The sequence below is a fragment of the Carassius carassius genome, chromosome 10, assembly GCF_963082965.1.
Source record: "Carassius carassius chromosome 10, fCarCar2.1, whole genome shotgun sequence".
Lineage (NCBI taxonomy): Eukaryota > Metazoa > Chordata > Actinopteri > Cypriniformes > Cyprinidae > Carassius > Carassius carassius.
The window spans coordinates 8,223,823-8,244,164 of NC_081764.1; the positions used below are offsets into that span (position 1 = coordinate 8,223,823).

The 20,342-nt window shown below is 36.3% G+C and overlaps 1 protein-coding gene across 1 annotated transcript in view; it reads right to left on the minus strand.

The window, feature by feature from the left end:
* Positions 1 to 13,647, minus strand: part of LOC132151666 (semaphorin-3F-like) — a 45,758-nt gene extending 32,111 nt beyond the window's left edge. Inside the window, exons 1-2 of the mRNA XM_059559955.1 lie at positions 13,158 to 13,647; positions 12,242 to 12,411 (exon numbers count right to left, since the gene is read on the minus strand). Coding sequence (XP_059415938.1) covers positions 12,242 to 12,371 — 130 coding nt within the window. The 5' untranslated portion in view covers positions 12,372 to 12,411; positions 13,158 to 13,647. The remainder of the gene's footprint in view (positions 1 to 12,241; positions 12,412 to 13,157) is intronic.
* Between the last annotated feature and the right edge of the window lie 6,695 nt (positions 13,648 to 20,342).

Consider the following 20,342-nt stretch of genomic DNA (forward strand, 5'->3'; position numbering starts at 1 on the left):
AAAGGTAATGATAAAACACACAGACTGCAGATGAGTGTTACAAGACAAGACGAGTAGCCTATGTGAGTGCTGTGAATATGGCTGTTTTACAAGAAGAGGTAAAAAACTGATGACAGACAAAATATCTCTGTGTCTGCAGAGAAAGAAGACAGTTTGAATAGAGATTAAACAGACAAAAAAAATTAAGAATTACTGGCATACAACAAGAACACAGAGATCTAAAAAAAATGTGGACAGTCTAATATAGACAATTTGGTCTGAGATAATTCATATTGAAATCTCTTTTGACTGCAGACTGGCATTGGAGCAAATTTTAGCATACTGTAGATTGACATTTCAAGATACGTTCTAAACTCTACATGTGAAATTAAAGGAGAAGTGTACAGTATGTTTCTTTAAACATCCCATCCCAGTCAATTTCATTTAATCTCATTGATATCTAGGAGAAACAATTCAGATATTGAGATTTAAACAGTGTTTTTTTTCTTCTTTCCAATATCAAAGCAACCAGAAGCTTGTTAAAAAAACAGCACAAAATGCAACTCTTGTAAAGAACCAACATATAAGAGCAACACTCTAACATGGCCATCTCATGCAAATTCGTAACTAATTTACACTCTGACTGTGGCTAATCTTAATGAATTGGTACAATTTAACTCATACGTTTTCCTAATGTTCCAGTGGTGGTTATTTTAAGGGGAGAACCATCATGCTTGCTTTTTTTTACTTAAAAAAAAAACGCCACCTCAAAAATAGTTACATTTTCCCATGAAATCACATGTATGCAGATGAAGATGATCAGGTCTTGAGTAACTAACCCATGTAAGTTGTTTTTAAACTGCAAAAAGACCAATCATGGCATCTGTGATGGTCATCTTTCTCACAACTGGTCTCAACATCCAACAAACAATGTGACATATTATAAAAATGAAAAGTATGATCCTAAGTCTTCAAGTCATCTATGTCTTTCCATAGAAGATAGTTTTCTCACAATTAAGGTTTCTTGGCCACATACACACCACAACTAACCCAATGCGTGACTCATGTGAGGAGCTGTGACCCAGACCTCACTCAGAATGAATGTCTGCACACTTTCTCGTCTCATGGGAGCACTTCCCTACTCTTTCAGGGACTGACATGTTAGACGCCTCCCCTGGGGGAAGAGAGGAGGATGAAAATAAAGGACTGAAAAAAGAAGCCAAGGAAGACAAGCAAGAGAGTAATGAAATAGAGAATTGGGAATTGATGGAAAACAGCAATACAAGAGAGAGAGAGAGAGAGAGAGAGAGAGAGAGAGAGAGGGAGAGAGAAATAGCCAAAAGGATGGACAGAGAGTGATTTAAAGTAGCAGTACCATGGTAGATTGAGGGTAGAATTCATATACCAATGTACTTTAATATAGGGGGCTGTCAATATGTGCATATACATAGATATATTAGATTAGATGTTATAGACAGAAGTGGGTAGATTGCTGTTAATGATTCCAAATTACATCATAAAAATTTTATTTACTAATGTATACCATTACATGACACATTTTAGGTAATATAGTCAGACTACTTTTTGATTATTTTTAGATTTCTTTTAACCAAATTTGTTTATAACACTGATTTGAATGGTGACTGTGTGTTAAATAAAAGCAAATAATTAATTATATCATGAAAATATAACATTTAAATAAATAATTTTAAAATAATACATTCCAAATAACAGAGGTGGAAAGTAACGAATTACATTTACTCGCGTTACTGTAATTGAGTAGCTTTTTTGTGTACTAATACTTTTTAAAGTAATTTTTTAAATCTGTAATTTTACTTTTACTTAAGTATATTTTGTTTGAAGTATTGTACTTCGCTACATTTTAAAACACATTAATTACTGAGTAAAAAAAAAAAAAATCGCTCCCTGGAAACTACGGCAGTAAATAATGGGCAGGAGGGCAAACTGGCGCTAAAAACACAAGAAAGATGCAGACGGACAAAACAGGCGTTAGTGGTGCAGACACCGCTGAAAACGAAACCCCGTCATATTCTGAAGTTGAACTCGAAGGAAATGAAGTGAACCCCTGGCCATATGTATGCTCTATTATGCAGTGTAAACTGTACTTGCCTAGGAAGACCAAACTAGCAGCTTATACAATCTCGACAAGACATCAACCCTTCGTACGGTGCCTGTAAGGTGACTTGTTCGGTTTACTTAGTTTTGTCGTGGTCACGAAATAATAACTCGTGGGAACGTGATAATATGTCGAGGCCACAAGATATTAATATGTGGGAACGTCATATTAACTCTTCATATTAACATATAAAGCTACTCTTCACGCTTTATATGTTACCCTTGGGAGATATCATCAGGAAACATGGTGTTAGCTTTCACTGTTATGCTGATGATACTCAGCTCTATATTTTTTCGCAGCCCGGTGAAACACACCAATTTGAAAAACTAATGGATTGCATAGTCGATATAAAAAACTGGATGACGAGTAATTTCTTACTGCTAAATTCTGAAAAAACAGAGGTGTTAATTATAGGACCTAAAAACTCTGCTTGTAATAACCTAGAACACTGTCTAAGACTTGATGGTTGCTCTGTCAATTCTTCGTCATCAGTTAGGAACCTAGGTGTGCTACTTGATCGCAATCTTTCCTTAGAAAGCCACATTTCTAGCATTTGTAAAACTGCATTTTTCCATCTCAAAAATATATCTAAATTACGGCCTATGCTCTCAATGTCAAATGCAGAAATGTTAATCCATGCATTTATGACCTCAAGGTTAGATTATTGTAATGCTTTATTGGGTGGTTGTTCTGCACGCTTAGTAAACAAACTACAGCTAGTCCAAAATGCAGCAGCAAGAGTTCTTACTAGAACCAGGAAGTATGACCATATTAGCCCGGTCCTGTCAACACTGCACTGGCTCCCTATCAAGCATCACATAGATTTTAAAATATTGCTTATTACTTATAAAGCCCTGAATGGTTTAGCACCTCAGTATTTGAATGAGCTCCTTTTACATTATAATCCTCTACGTCCGCTACGTTCTCAAAACTCAGGCAATTTGATAATACCTAGAATATCAAAATCAACTGCAGGCGGCAGATCCTTTTCCTATTTGGCGCCCAAACTCTGGAATAACCTACCTAACATTGTTCGGGAGGCAGACACACTCTTGCAGTTTAAATCTAGATTAAAGACCCATCTCTTTAACCTGGCATACACATAACATACTAATATGCTTTTATTATCCAAATCCGTTAAAGGATTTTTAGGCTGCATTAATTAGGTAAACCGGAACTGGAAACACTTCCCATAACACCCTATGTACTTGCTACATCATTAGAAGAATGGCATCTACGCTAATATTTGTCTGTTTCTCTCTTGTTCCGAGGTCACCGTGGCCACCAGATCCAGTCTGTGTCCAGATCAGAGGGTCACTGCAGTCACCCGGATCCAGTACGTATCCAGACCAGATGGTGGATCAGCACCTAGAAAGGACCTCTACATCCCTGAAAGACAGCGGAGACCAGGACAACTAGAGCCCCAGATACAGAGCCCCTGTAAAGACCTTGTCTCAGAGGAGCACCAGGACAAGACCACAGGAAACAGATGATTCTTCTGCACAATCTGACTTTGCTGCAGCCTGGAATTGAACTACTGGTTTCGTCTGGTCAGAGGAGAACTGGCCCCCCAACTGAGCATGGTTTCTCCCAAGGTTTTTTTCTCCATTCTGTCACCGATGGAGTTTCGGTTCCTTGCCGCTGTCGCCTCTGGCTTGCTTAGTTGGGGACACTTCATCTACAGCGATATCGTTGACTTGATTGCAAATAAATGCACAGACACTATTTAACTGAACAGAGATGACATAACTGAATCCAATGATGAACTGCCTTTAACTATCATTTTTGCATTATTGACACTGTTTTCCTAATGAATGTTGTTCAGTTGCTTTGACGCAATGTATTTTGTTTAAAGCGCTATATAAATAAAGGTGACATTGACATTGACATTAACTCGTGGGAACGTCATATTATGTCGTGGCCACGAGATCATTTTGTCGAGGTAATGACATCCTTATGTCGTGGCCTCGAGATGCTATGTTGAAGGAACGACATGTTTTTCTCGTGGCCACGAGTTTAATGCGTAAACAAACCTGCGTGCCCAACCAAAGCACAGTTTTGCCTCTCTGAGCAACGTGACAGTGTTTCGTTCCTGAATGAATCAACCGTTTAAATGATTCGGTTCAATCGCAATGACTCACTTATTAACAGTGACTTGCTGACACATACTGGCCATTTTAATTTCACATTTAAAGTATCTTTTGATTTTTTAAAATAATTAATTTCTTATCATTTCAAATGAGTATTCAACATTTTATGTCTTGTATATCAAAACATTATTCATGCATTTGTAACTGCAGGTTAAATGCATTCTTGTCCTGCACTAAACAGTGTAATACATCTAAATGCCACTTCCAATGAATCTTCTGCATTTCCTCTGCATTAAAAGATGAGTTTGTTGATACTGATTTGCCTGGTAACAGCCCAAATGTTTTATTATTCTAAATAACTGATTCCTTTAAGTAAAAACAACTAGTTTGAGATTAATAGACCTATCCCAGGGGTGTCAAACTCAGTTCCTGGAGGGCCATAGTCCTGCAGAGTTTAGTTCTAACCCTGCTCCAGCACACATATCGTGTAGTTTTCAAATAAACCTAAATGATTAGATAAGCTGGATCAGGTGTGTTTAAATAGGGTTATATCTAAACTGTGCAGGACTGTGGCCCTCCAGGAACTGATTTTGACACCCTTGGCCTGTCCCATTTTGACTCCCTCCCACTGTTAAAATGTAACTAAGTAATTTTAAAATGAGTAAATTTTAAATGAGCTACTTTTCACTTTTACTTGAGTAGATTTTTAGACTGGTACTTTTCCTTGTACTTAAGTAAAATTTCATTAATGTAATGGTACTTTTACTTGAGTAGAATATTTTTGTACTCTTTCCACCTCTGCCAAATAAAACACCCACTAAAAAAGTTAAATGCTATATTTATTTACTGGCACTTCATGTGACCATTAACTAATGTCAGAGAACCCGTGAACAAATGTGATACTTAATTATTAAAATATTCATTTTAAAATCTCAGGGGTACTTCAAATATTAGGTAAAAGAGGTTCAGGGGACAAAAAAATAAATAAAATAAAACAAAGTTTGGGAATGCCTGCATTGCATGTAAATAAGACAATATTCTTCTAGAGACGTACATGGTTAAATTGATTCCAAAAATGAATGTGTTCATCAGTAGTTGATGCAATGTTTAAACACTTCTTAAAATTGAAATGACTTCTGTAAATCCAGTGGTCAAATGCTGTGTGGCTTCTCAGTTTTGTGTGTAATTAAATTCATCTGACTAACGACTGCATGGTCTTTGTGTGAATGTCTACAGTGTTGCAAACTTAGCGATTTTGTTGCTAGATTTAGCAATATTTTGTCAGACTACCCTTGCAATTTTTTTTCAAAAAGCACCTAGCAACAAATTTTGCTATTTTTAAAAAGTTTTTTGGCAACTTTTAGCAACTTTTTTTAAAGTGACTCAAATTAAGAAAAGGCACAAATTTGACAAAAACTAGCCAGCCAAGCAGCATATCAACCTGAAGAGAGCTAGAGAAAGATCAAATGTGCATTAAGTTGCTACAGTAGTTCCACTTAGTCAATAATAAATGCATATTTATGATACAACATGTTATTAGCTTGTATATATAATTGTTGTTCAGTTTGGTACACTCTGTAATAGGGCTGCATGATATTGCGATATTTTATTTTTCTGCGATATATATTGCGATATGAAATCGAATCAAATTTTTTTCTTACAAACAAAAATGGGGTGAGCACACTTACATTCTCATGTTAAATTATTTAAACATCGACACCATTGTGTCAATTGATTAATATGCGCGAGGGAGAGAAAGCAAGACAGCGCTCGTGTTGTTTGAAGACGGTCTCTTTCTCTCTCTCTCTCTCTCTCTCTCTCTCTCTCTCTCTGCCCTGTTAAAATGACAGGACTTAAAAACACATGCAAATGATAAACTTTCACTCTATGATGGTTAAGCTGTGCAATTAATCTGCGAATCACATTCGTCAAGAGCTGGGAAGCAGCTGCCCCGTACAGTTAATGAATAACGGATCAACCTACGACAGCCTACATCGCACATCCTGCGATGTGACTATCATGGATTCGTACATCGCGATATCGATGCTTAAACGACAGATCGTGCAGCCCTACTCTGTAAGAAAAAAATATTTGTTTATTCTATGTAAAAATGATGTTTTGTATCATGGTCTGGCAATGACCTCATTACGCAATGTCATCACAATGTCATTTGGCAATTTTTAGCAACAAATCAATCTGCCTTTAGCAGCTTCCCCTAGAAATTAGTTGGCAACACTGTGTCTACAAAACTGGAATAATTTCTAAATGCATGTAAGTGATAGGCTATTTTAGAAAGGAACATTTAAAAGATGAAAGAGGAATTGGGGAGAATCAAAAAATTTAGAATAATTTTGCTTTTGTGTGAATAATATGTAAATAACGTATTCTATAAAAAAGTAACTGTAGACTATTAGATTATGAATATTTTAAGATGTCATTTAATCTAAATACAAGAACTGAGTTTTTGTAATCTGATTACGTAAATCCAGATTACATGTAATCAATTACTACCCAGCACTGATTATAGATATATTAACGAGAATTAATACTTAATTAGTAAGGATGTGCCTGAATCTGAATTTGGTATTTGGAAAGGTAATGACATGTACTACGGCACCCCTAAAGGGAATAAAAACGAGATATAGGAGAAAAATATATTTCAGTGCTTTCTCTCACAATTATATCAGGGAGCCGTTATTAATATGCACGACATTGAAATCACTTATGAATGTGCGTTTGCTTTTTACTTTCACTTTCAAGATTTGCATTCACATGTAGCCTACTCTACGAAGAGGCACTACATACCATACATTTTACAAGATTAGATGTTTGTCAGTGGTACTCAGGATGTATAAATCATTTTTTTTTTATTATATTTTTGAAATTATATTATTTTATAATCTAAAATTATAAAATAAAAGCTAATTCAAAATATTAATAAATACTGTAATAGCATAAAAATAATTAGGCAAAGAATGGTACGTGGTAGCATGTCCAAAAATCCAAAGTATTGCTATAGAACATTAAAAAAAAACTGCTAAGGACAGTATGATAGTACCATGGTACTTTGATACATAACATGTTTCTGAATGATTACCACGTGCCATTGTACTTAAAATAATACCTATCTAAAGAACCATCACACCAGGCTATTTTTGTAGTATTTTTGTTAGTAACAAAAAGAGGAAGATGGAGAAGAGAAATTAAGAGTGGAGGTGTAGGAGTGCAGGGTCTTATATTTAGCCCTGCTGCTGTCACCTCCACTCTCCTCTAGCTGTGACAGTTTAGATCCAGCGCCGCAGCACAGGATGCTGTGATGCACCACCACCTTGACACAAACAGCACCGAGACAGCATCTGCTGCACCCTGGCATCACATATAAAGTGTTTGGTCTAAATAAGACAACAATACCTAGCACAGGATATTCAGGAGAAAAATTATTATCAGCAAGACTAAGATGCCATAATTCAGTTAATAAAACACATGACCATATCACCCTTGGCAGAAACAAACACAATAAAGAATAAAGAAGAAAGAACAGGCCTTCCTTTCTGAGCCCACGCCAATCTGTGTGCCATGCAGCCTTTTCTAAGTGATTCTTATGAAGCTGAAACTCAATGTAGGGTCAAGAGGTTAAGTTTATTACTCTGCCAAGAGCTCCATTAGTGAAAGACTCATGGGAACAGCTCAGAATAATGCATTTTTGATGATTCCCATCGCTTTTGGTTTTTAATACTGTTCTGATACGTCGCTGCGGTTTCGCTTATAAAGAGAGAGCTTGCCTGAGCCTGCATTTTTCAGCTAAAATTGGAAAACCTCAGTGTTGTCTTGAAGACAAACACTTTTTTTTTTGGTTGATCAGGAGAAAACTGATTCAAGATGCCGATGAGAAACACTGAGGGTTGGGCCAAAAGTTAAAATGAATGAACACAGCACACAATCTTTTCCAAAAACTTTCCCATCAATGTGCCACAGGTGAGCTGGATGCTAAAGTAATAATCGTAACTGAATGGCACTATACAGTCTCTATATAGCTGTAATTTAGTGCCTCTTGTGTGTGTGACTAAAAGAGACAGTGTCTCACCTTCTGTCTGAGCAGATCTCCTAGGCATATCTTGGCAGGTTGAAAGAGGTTCATCTTTCAGAGAGACACTGATTGCTCCGGGGCTCTCTCTCTCTCTCTCTCTCACACACACACACACACACACACACACATATATTCTTTCCCATTTTCTCTGTATCTGTGTGCATTGTCAGAGGGGAGCACTTAGTGCAGTCTCTAGTGTCGCAATTGACCCAGTTAGAACCCAGGTAAAGACAACATGAAGGATATACCTAATCATGCCATGAGTGGAAAGTATTGAGTGTAGAATGTTATAGTATAAGGTTATAGTTACTTTCTTTCACTTTTGCCGTCAAATAAAGCTCAGATAAAGTTCACCTTATAAAATAAACATTTAAATGTAATCCCAGAATGTATATTCAGTTTTATACTGTACATTATAATGTTGTGATGCCTGAATTCACCAATATACTATAGCATGTAAAATGCTATAAAAAGCATTTGCACAAGGTAGATTTATTGAGAAATTGAGAAAATTGAGAAAATGCTTTTATAGCGTTAAAGGGGTCAGATGATGCAATTTCAATTTTTCCTTTCTCTTTGGAGAGTTACAAGCTCTTGGTGTATAAAGAAGATCTGTGAAGCCACTATGCTTCATTCTCAGCTGGATATTCTGAACTAACAAGAGAAAGCCAGTGGTTCCAAAAATGTGATGAGATGTTAATTGCAACACATTCTACAAATGCAAAAAGATTATGGAAGCTGTAATGGACAATGTTTAGTAGCTGTAAGTGAGATCATGTTCTCACTGCAGCAGTGTAATGCTCTAACTGGGTGTTTGGATACATTTGTTTAGCTGTTTTTTTTCTGCTTTTTTTTCAGGCACCAATTACGCATCCAGGTGTTACTCAGAAATAATGAAATGAACAGCCAGAACAGAGTTAAATGCATTTAAATGGGGCTGCAGATTATCATTATAAGCATTTATAGCAGGAATTTGTTCACTCTTTCCCACACAGCAAGGATCACCCTGACAATGACCTGCTTCTGTTTTTTGTGGGGGGTCATAACCCTCAAATAAGCTGTTATTAGGGCTAGCTTGAAGTAAAAAAAAAAAAAAAAAACTCCCGCACAGACTAATCCACACAGACACACAAATATTGTGTTCAGGTCAAAATAAAATCAGGTCAAACCTGCTAATACACACACATTCAAACAAGAATCTTAAATCTTAACAAAACTTTTCAATTTTCTTTATTAATAATTTACTTTGTAAAAGAGCTTTTACTCTCATCCAGACTATCACCGATCACTGTTTAGTGTTTTTAAAGAACGCTACCCAGGCATTAGCAAGAACAGCAAAGGAAAATGTAGCGAGCTGCTTTAAATGCTTTATTTAATTGTGACAATTTATGCATTGCCATCAGAACCACCTTCTAGTTGTGATGCACCTTGAGAGACTTACTTTAAAGTGTTCTTTTCTTTGTCTGAAAACATTTGTTTAAATTGAGCAATAAGCACTCTGCCCCTCAGAGAATCTACTGATAGAATTTAAATTAAAACAGTGTGCACAAACAACACCCGTAGCACCATTTTCACCCACACACACACACACACACACACACACACACACACACACACACACACACACAAACAATACCAATTCACACATAGCATTCCTCCTTGAAATCTTCCCTTAACCACTTAAAGTGATATAATACACATACACATGCCCATAAATTCACTGTCACGTACAAAAATAAGGAGTTATGTGAGGGCTCATATGCAAAGAAATGAACTTAGGCTGTCATGGGACTCTTAGTAAGTCCTCTGGGCTACCTTTTAGCATGTAAATCCCAGGCTTATAGAGATACATAAGAAAGAGGGGAATTAAAAAGAAGTATGTGCATGTGAAAGAGAAGGGCAAATGTAATATATCATAGTTAGTCCCATAAAAAGAGTAAAGACAAGAGAAGAGCCATAGAAAAGAGTCTGAACTTGTAATTAGTCATGAGACCTAGACCTCGAACTTCACAGATGATTGGGCTTTCAGGGATGTTCTTGTGATTTGGACTGTCTGTAATGCGTAAGGGCACAACAAAACCAGAGTATCTGCTCTCTTAACTCACCGACATTGCTAACAGCAGCAAAGTCCTCCCTCAGAGCCCAAAACTGACTGTCTGGCTGAGTTCCCTGCCCTCCCTCCTTACATGCTCATACTGGAGAATAAGAATCTATCAGAAAAATAAACATCTTGGTGAACCGTAGTGAATGTGTGTGGGTGCATTTATGTTTGTGTTCAAGCTTGCGTGTATGAGGGACAGTACTAATACCTGAATCCCCCCAGGGAGGATCACTTAAAAGGTATTCATTTCTTTCTTTACGCTGTTTTTCTTAAACTGGACCTCAAACTAAATTGAATCAGTACGCTCCATGCATGAAACACGTAAGCATTTAAACAACATATCACAACACAATATTTTAAAATTCAGAACTAAAGAATTGATTGATTGATAAATTGAATTGACCACAAACTACAGGATGTAGAATTGGAACAGTGGAACGGTACATAACTGTTACAACAGTGAACAAATGATGACCTCATGGCTCAAACAGTCACATTTAAGTAACTGAGAGGGATGTAAAACAGGATGTCCTGTGTGTCTCAAAGTGTAAAAGCACAGAGGCAAGCAATTACAACATAAGCCTGGATTTTGGTTAGCCATCATAATAATTTTCTAATGGCACATCTAAGTACAACACCAAAACAAGATCCCACTAAGCTTGAAGCTGTTTGTGGGAGAGAGCTGAATGTTTAGTGAGTTAAAGCCCTAAACAAATGTAGACAAGACATTCACTCTCAGGGGAGGAACATGATTCAAGTGTTTAATCAAGGCTGTTAGACAGAGGAGCATAAGTAACCAGAACTAAAAACTTTAATCCAACCAAAGGGCTTTCACCATAAAGTAAACTAGATCTTTTATTTCATCCTTACTTGCACTACAGTGTTTTAATAATCTCCAGAAACTCACAGATCAGATTTTGTTTTATTGTAAACTGGAATATCCCATCCAGCGCATGCATGTAGTATGTCTCCAGTGTATATCTTGGCAGCAAAGAGTGGTCAGTGTCAGTGTTGACTGACAGAAGTACACTACGACTGGACATAAAGGTCCTGGGAAACAAACCAGACCAATATCGTATACCGTATCAGTATTCCACTTTGGAGGAAATACTGTAAACATATAGTTTAAGCTTAAAAGTAAATATTGCCTTCCAATTGCAATTCCTGAGAATAAAATTACAATAAAACTGTTAAAATCATGGATGCGTAGTCCTAGAAAATGGGCTACTACCAAGAACATAGATATTCAGAAAAAACAGTTCAGAGAATCCCAAGGGAAATACTGTTTCAGAACTAAAACCTAATTGCATTGCTAAGCCAACCAAGAGCCATGCATGAACCCCAACCAAACCAACATTAAATCCAATTCCCCCAGCAAGGGTTAAATTCACAGTCACAGAGTGTGGCTCAAATTCTGAGTTTAGGTCTTTGCTGGTAGACATGCTCAATCCCAAAGAGTGTTTGAAAAACCAATTAAAAAACACAATAACATTCAACAGAAAGGAAAATTAGTTTAGGCAGCAGACTGTGAAAACTCCTTGAATTACAAAGGTGAAACAGACAGGTAACCTAAGAAGGGATGCAGCTTGCTCAGCATAAAACTGAAGAGATTCCCACAAAACAATAAAAAAAATCACCCTATTGCCTAATACTATAACAGTATGCACTGAAAGTTAATATTATGAGGCTCCTGGAAACACGGAGGGCAAAAATAATAATGCATGTTTCCCATGCAATCTCAGCTGCAGTTGTTTATATTTCTGTATTAATTTTAACAGGAAACCGGTGGAAGTCATCCACAGAGCAACAATGTGAGACACAGCATGCACAGCAGCAATGCCACTTACCTTTGAAGGACAGGAAGACTCGTGGAGCAGAAAAGGGTGGCAGGGAAGACAAAGGGCTGCTGTGGACCGAGACAGCTGAAAACACAGAGACCAGAAGGGTCCCCAGCACCAAAGTCCTGACACCCTGCATGGTCACTATATCCAAAGACCCACAAGAGATGTATCCGGTCCTGCATGGGAAGGGAGGAAGGAAAGGGGTGAGGATCCAATTATATATTCATGATTAAGATTTCACATAACCATTCACTTATCTTTTTATTGAATGGAAGAAAATGGAAATTGATAATAGAGATAGAACGATAAGTCACCTATTCACAAATATATTCACAAATATCTATCTTCACAAATATTTACACACTTGTACTTAATTGGTTGTCGGTTCCTGAATACGGAGTCTACCAATGGTAAAACACTGTTCTAAATTCTATGTGGAAACCTTCCACTTTGTCATATTGACTTATTATGATTAAAACTTTCATAATGCACGTTATGTTTTTATTGTTTTAGTATAATGGCCATTTAGTCAACTGTATAAAAAATAAATAATAATAATAAAAATAAAATAATAATTATTTTTTACATTACTTAAAATAACCAGTAAAGTACGTCATAAAACTAAACTGGTTCATTTCTGTCACAACTAATGTTTTTTTTTTATTCCAATCAAATCAAATTCATAAGCATATGACTTGCAAATTAAATTCAGTTATCAACAGCGGTGTCATTTACATTTTCAACAAAAACATAAAAATATCAATTTTAATCGGATTTCAGTGCTGTGTAATGGACTGATCCTCTTAAAAATATTATATAAAAATATTTGGATAATAACAGTGCTGCTGATCTTCTTTAAAAACAAGAATTTATGATTCTGAAGCATGAAAACATGTTACTCATAAATGAACACATAACACACCTACAAAACGTCGGTCACAAACGATCCTGTGTGTCCCAGTGTACAAATCATTTGCGATCCAGCGCAAAGAAAACGCACAGAAACCAAAACAATGCGTCCAGTCAAAAGTAACTGCATACACGTGTCCACAAAGTAATTGCTCCTTTAAACTAATTTATGTGACTGTGATTCCGTGGCAGTTCAAATGAAGTGCACGTATCCCCTCTCGCCCGGAGTTTTTAAACGCGTCTCGTGTATTTTCGTCCACGCAGCAGCAGCGTACGCTTCAGGTCCACTGACTGTCTGCTGCTGAAGTAGTCTGGCAGGTGGATGGAGCGCTTGTTACTCCCCCTGGGCGGAGACTTACCTTAAAAGTAACACCCATTTATGTTTTCAAAGCAATTAGGCATTGCAATGCATGCGGGGAAATCAAAACAAAAACACGAGACATGATGGTAATGGGGGTGCAGCGCTTATCTTCATTAAATCACACGCAAACACGCGAACGACTCTCGCGTGCGCTCGCCTCGCGCGCTCACTCTCTATCACTCTAGGCGACGCCCACGCGCTACACCCGTTCACAACAGAAGCACACAGTTATTTGAAGATAAAAGACTACATTTTCAGTGCATTGCTCTGAAAATATAGGAAACAGTGTGTCTATAATTATAGGCTAATGGTATCTATATTTATTAAACATTAAGATAGAACACACTTCTTAATGGAAAACGTGTCTTTTTCTGATACTAAATACCCCCCCCCCCCCGAGTTTTTTTTGTATTAAATAATGATGGAGAAACACAGTTTGTATAAAAATAAATTACTAAATAAGCTTGTTTCACATCCAGTATGGAGCAAATGCCCCCTGCATACTTCTAGACTAGCCTATGCATAAACCATGTGAAATAACTAGGATATCAAAAGGATGTATTTTTTACTATCCCATGAGGCTGCATGAGCTGAGGATGTGTCAGCCATTCATAAAACTGAAGCTAAAAATAAATGTTAAAGGCTCAATCCACGAGTGATTTCTCTGGTGAGAAGCAGTAACAGTTTTTTTTTTTTTTTTTTTTTTTTATTATTATTTTATGACAATATAGAATAAATTATGAAATCCACCCCCTGGGGAGAAAGGTTCGAGAATGGCAAGTAAGTGCAGAACACATGAGGATTACGTGAGATTTGTTGGGACTTTCCTTTAAAAACAGCATAGAGTGCAGCATGATGATTTGTAGATTTGTTTATTTTAATGTGTTGCACTCTCAGTCAAGCCCCTCTTTGCATTGTCATATGAACACACACAGAACCTGGAGGCTGAATGCATTATGAATTTTGCATGCATTCTTGTGTGTCCGAGTATTTGTGCAAAACAGCACAACCTGAGGTTAGACCAAGTTTGGCCAAAAAAATCCATTGCCTAACCACATGCCAGTTCATCAAATAAATGGATGAATTGCAACACACATCCAAACCACAATATACAAACCTTTAATTAAGAATGCTCACTGACAGATTTGTGAATTACATTTTATCTATGTTACAGTTTAAGTGCTTAACTCTGTGTGTGTGTGTGTGTGTGTGTGTGTGTGTGTGTGTGTGTGTGTGTGTGTGTGTGTGTGTGTGTGTGTGTGTGTGTGTGTGTGTGTGCGTGTGTGTGTGATAAAGAAAAAGTGAGAATGAGAGTAATTTAGAGTGGGAAGCCAATGTTGCAATGTTCTGACCTAATATAACAATCAACGTACATGGATTAATTAATCTGTCTTTAATGCTGTTTTTTTTAAGGCAAAATATTTTCTAAATATGCCATTTGTACAACACTTATTCTTGCTATTCTTGATCCGGTCTCCAAAATAAAGGAATAGTTTACACAAAAAATGGACCTTAGGCCAAAAGAAATTAAAAAATAAATCAAGATATAATTTTTTTCTTCATCAGAAGAGTTGCAGTTGAATGGGTGCCGTCAGAATGAGAGTCAAAACTGATAAACACATCAAAATAATCCACAAGTAATCCACACTAGCCCATCAATTCATGAAAATTGAAGTGAATAGATATATTCATAAGAAACAAATCTATAATTAAGACATTTTTATCTGTAAAAAAAAAAATCACTTCGGTCCAAAATATAATAATCTATAATAAATAATAATGCTTCCTGTAATGAAAAAGGTCCATCCCTTGTTGTACTCTCACATCAAAATCCACGGACATATTTGTTTAGAACTGTTTTGAACCATCTTTGCTTGTAAATGGTTCTTCATCTGTGCATATTTCTCTCCTGATTCAGACTGGACAATTTTGGTTTTGTTTACTGGAAATAGCTGATATTGTGGATAGAGGACTATTTCAGCCAGAAACAAGAGTTTGCAATTAAGTGTCTTAATGGTGGATTTATTTCTTACAAACACACAGCATTTGACTTCACAAGATGTTAATTAATAGACTGCTTGATGTGTATTATTGTGATGTTTTTATCAGTTGTTTGGACTCTCATTCTGACGGCACCCAGTCACTGCAGAGGATTCATTGGGCAAGTGAAGAAGTACACAATTGCTTTAAATCTGTTCTGATGAAGAAAAAAACTCACCTACATCTTTGGTGACTGAGTTTAAGTAAATTTAAATTTTTGGCCAAACTCTTTCTTTAAGACAAAAAGCATGGATGTTTCATTACTTAATTAGATTACATGCTTAAACATGTAACATTCCATGCAACGTTTTCTGATCAGCAAAAAAAAAAAAAAAAGGTTATTAAAACTAAACGATAATAACTCTATTATGATGTTAAAAAATAAACTGTTTCTATAAACACAAAGAAATATATGGTCTGGAGTTAAAATGAGTCATTATTCTGTGATAGCTGATGAATGTCTGCCAGATTTCTCTTTGAAGTTGGAATGTGTGTGCAAACACTCTCTCCCTCTGTCTGTTGAGGCTATTGAAGAAGCACAGATGAAGATAGGCAGATCAAGGAGAGATTTCTTCCTTTCAACACCTGACTGTTTGCTAGCGAAGCATGTCATTCTGTGTGAGTGTGTGTTTGTGCACTAGAGGAAACAGCAAGTCTGAAGTCTTGATAGCCAAAATGACTCACTGTGCCTGGATTTCAAAAGCCTCAGCAATGACAACCAAATGTAGCACACAACAATAACTTTGAATATGAGAGAATTAAAAATAAATGATTAAACCGAGTACTGTAAGTGAGAGTTTTGAACTTTAAGTGTCTGGTTGCAGTTGGCTCAAGCAGACAGATAACAGGTCCAGATCCAGGATGACACTGACACAGAGACACAAAGTGGACTTGATTTTCACATACCAAGCCAGAAATTACCACTCAATTACCAGCATCTCATTATCTCTGCATCAGCAGTCAGTCCAAGCACAGGCTTGTGTTTGTGTGTAATTATATTACAATCTATTTAATAAGATAGAAAGGAGATGGCGATACACACTGGATGAGTGTATTAAGCGTGATTTGTGTGTAATATATTCAGTAAAGGTTTTATTTAGAGTGCTCAGTATTCAAAACTGCCCACTCAGATTAATATAATTTTCCATTGTCTATATGCAAATATTACCATGAAATGTATAAATGCTGGCCTGTTAGGTTAACATAGAGTTACTCTACTTTTTAATTATCTGAATGATTTTCTGCGGTTCTTTGTGATGCTTCATAATCTCATTTATGATTATCATCAAATATCATGATTGTACAACCAGATGTTGGGTAATAAAATCAAAATGACATTTAGAATGAGGCAGATGTCTTGGGATTTTAGAGATGACTGTATGGAATATTGTTCGTGGGATCCATGGCATATTCAGACATTATCTTTGATAATAATTAAAAACATCTGGGGAAATGAATAGATCCAGGCAATGGCATTAAAGTAGAATGGAAAGATACTTAGCACTTGAAAATCAGGGAGAAAAGGAACTGAAGGAAATTACATAATTCCTTTGTAGTTAATTTATAGATGAAGGTCAAGGGAAAGTTGTCTAGATCAGATTTTTCTGTATAGTTGGGATGTATTTCCACTAAGACAAAAACAATGCTTGATGGAAAAATTAAAATAAAGTTTTAATTAAAATAAAGTTAAAATAAAATATTTATATCTTAATTTTTGTTATTAATTTTACTTAAAAAAATAAGTAAAATATATTTAATGTTTTAAATCAAATTAATTAATTAATAATGAGGATATATTTCCCCTGTATTCCCCCTATTCCCCCTAACCTAACATTATTTTGTTCTTGGGTGTACACTTCAAGCTAAGCAATAAGTTATGATTCATGCATAGTCATGAAAAGATTACACATGCACACATGCAAGTCCATTAATATCTGTGTTTAGTTTTGCTTAATTTCTCTCATGACAGGCCTGCAGGAATATGCATTTTCTCACACACATAAACACACGCAGGTCAGATCTCCTCTGGTGCTTGTAATGCAAATGATCATGTACTTACTCATGTAATCATGGCACAGGAGCTGCTACCTTTTACCTTTGAGATAAGACATTAAAAATGCACAGCCTCCGCCACCACTCTCAGCACCCATCCTACTGTTCATTAGCATTTAAATGGGAAAGAGATAGCCGTGTTTGCCTGCAAGTCATATGCCTACAGCAAAGAGCAAAGAGACTTCAGTGGACTAGGCTTCTTCTGAATTAATCCCCGCAAATAACTGAGAACAACTATAGGAGCTTCTGCTTTTATCTCCAGCTGCTGACAAAAGACTGCTGGATTGTTGTCAAATTAGCTGTTGTGTTTGTAGGAGGGTTTAGATTAGTTCAGCAATGCTGTTTCAAAAGCAGTTCACCAAACATAAGGTATGGCTATTTAATTCACATCTGCATATTCATGAGAACAGATATGGTTACTAGAAATTTTCAATCTAACCAGTAAGTTTGGAAAGTGTATTCAATTGCTCATGCACCTTCTAACTGATTGTTTAATAACTCTAAACATGTTTTGTTGCATTTACAAATGGTCAAAATTGCTCCAAATTATTTGAAAACTCAACATTATTTTATTGGGAATAAACAGCATTTCCACATAAAATAGTTTTGACTTTAAAATAATTTTTGAATAATTGCAAAAAATATTAAGAGCTCATTGAGTTCTAATCACCAAAAAATTTAAAATTGCAAAAAATATCTTCAGGCCATCTGTGTGTGTGTGTGTGTGTGTGTATATATATATATATATATATATATATATATATATATATATATATATATATTGGTATTTCTATTTGGTAAACACATGCTGTTTCTAAAATGTGCTTTATAAATAAACTTTGACTTTGACTTTAATCTAAGATTTGGAGGAATTTAGCATTACTTGCCATGGTTTGAATTTACAACTTCACATTTCTGGAATTATTTCTTCCAAACATGCAGATTTTGACTTTACAAGATTAACTGATGGGCTGGAGTCATGTAGATTACTTGTGGAGTATTGTGATGTTTTTATCATCTGTTTGGATTCTCATTCCGACGGCACCCATTCACCCATTCAAGAGGATCCATTGGGAAGCAAGTGATGTAATGCTACATTTTTCCAAATCGGTTGTGATGAAAAAGCAAACTCATCTCTACATCTTGATGTGTTTAGAGTTATGGAAAGACATACTGCTGTGCCTGAAAGATCAATCTGTCAATCTTTGGAACAAGTAGCTTAAAAGATTATAGTCTGCTTGTTCTTGATTTTTTCCACATCCTTAACTGAAGCAACCAACACTATGTTTTTAAAGGAAAGGGAGCACAAGTTTAACTTAAGACTTATGCATGTTTCCAATTTGTGGCCTCAGACCAGCATTCATGTTTTAATAATGTTTTGTTTATGGTAGGTTTTTGATTTTGTGAGTGACCTACTATCCTTTTTATAGATTCAAAGTAAGAGTGTCACAGGATTTTCCTTTTTCCCAGAGCTGAAGGTATATAAGCTTCCCTGCATGGTCACATATGGATGTAATCATGGCTGTTACAAACTGAGGTGTCCCACGAATAACAACAATGGGTTCATTTTCAAATGGGCCCCTGTCTGAAAGAGCCTCTCTCCTCACATCCCGTGGCCAGCAGGGTTGTGTAACCATCGTCCTGTCAGAGTTGGCTGAATAAAACCCACCTCAAACTCCAACTCGCCGCCCCAGAAAACCACAGACGGCCCCTAGTTGGAGGACTTGTCCAGTGAACGCTGAGGAAACATGCTCTAAATCTGAACTATGTACTATATATACAAAATCCAAAGCTCTAGTGACCAAGGAAATGGGCTGAAGAGATGAAGGATTCTACTGGAGTGGAAGTGATGGTTTCAGAACAAGAAAATTATGGTCATGTGGGACTTTTTAGGGGATGGAAAGGAATGATCCAAGAACTGGACTTACAAGATCCAGTTCACTTGGGAGTAGATGAATACAATGAGAAACGAAGGACTGATGTGGGTCATCGCAGATTTGAGATACAGTATTGCAGTCTACTGGGTACAAAAGTCTTTTTGAATGTTTTGTAAATGTCTATTTAGGCTACAAACTCCAGTTAACTCCCATTCCAAGTAACGTTTTTTTGTTTTAGTTGTTTTAGTTTTTTTCTAAAAAATACAATTCTGTCAACTTTTTATTTACTTTCATGTCTTACCAAACTCATATGACTTTCTCTCGTGGAACACAAATGGAGAAACATTTTATAAGCCTCAGCTGATCATACAACTGATCAACAACAGGAGCATCTCAATAAATTAGAATGTCGTGGAAAAGTTCATTTATTTCAGTAAATCAACTCAAATTGTGAAACTCATGTATTAAATAAATTCAATGCACACAGACTGAAGTAGTTTAAGTCTTTGTTTCTTTTAATTGTGATGATTTTGGCTCACATTTAACAAAATCCCACCAATTCACTATCTCAACAAATTAGAATACTTTATAAGACCAATAAAATGAGTTGTTGGCCTTCTGGAAACTATATTATTTTACTGTACATGTACTCAATACTTGGTAGGGGCTCCTTTTGCTTTAATTACTGCCTCAATTCGGTATGGCATGGAGGTGATCAGTTTGTGGCACTGCTGAGGTGGTATGGAAGCCCAGGCTTCTTTGACAGTGGCCTTCAGCTCATCTGCATTTTTTGGTCTCTTGTTTCTCATTTTCCTCTTGACAAGATTCTCTCTGGGGTTCAGGTCTGGTGAGTTTGCTGGCCAGTCAA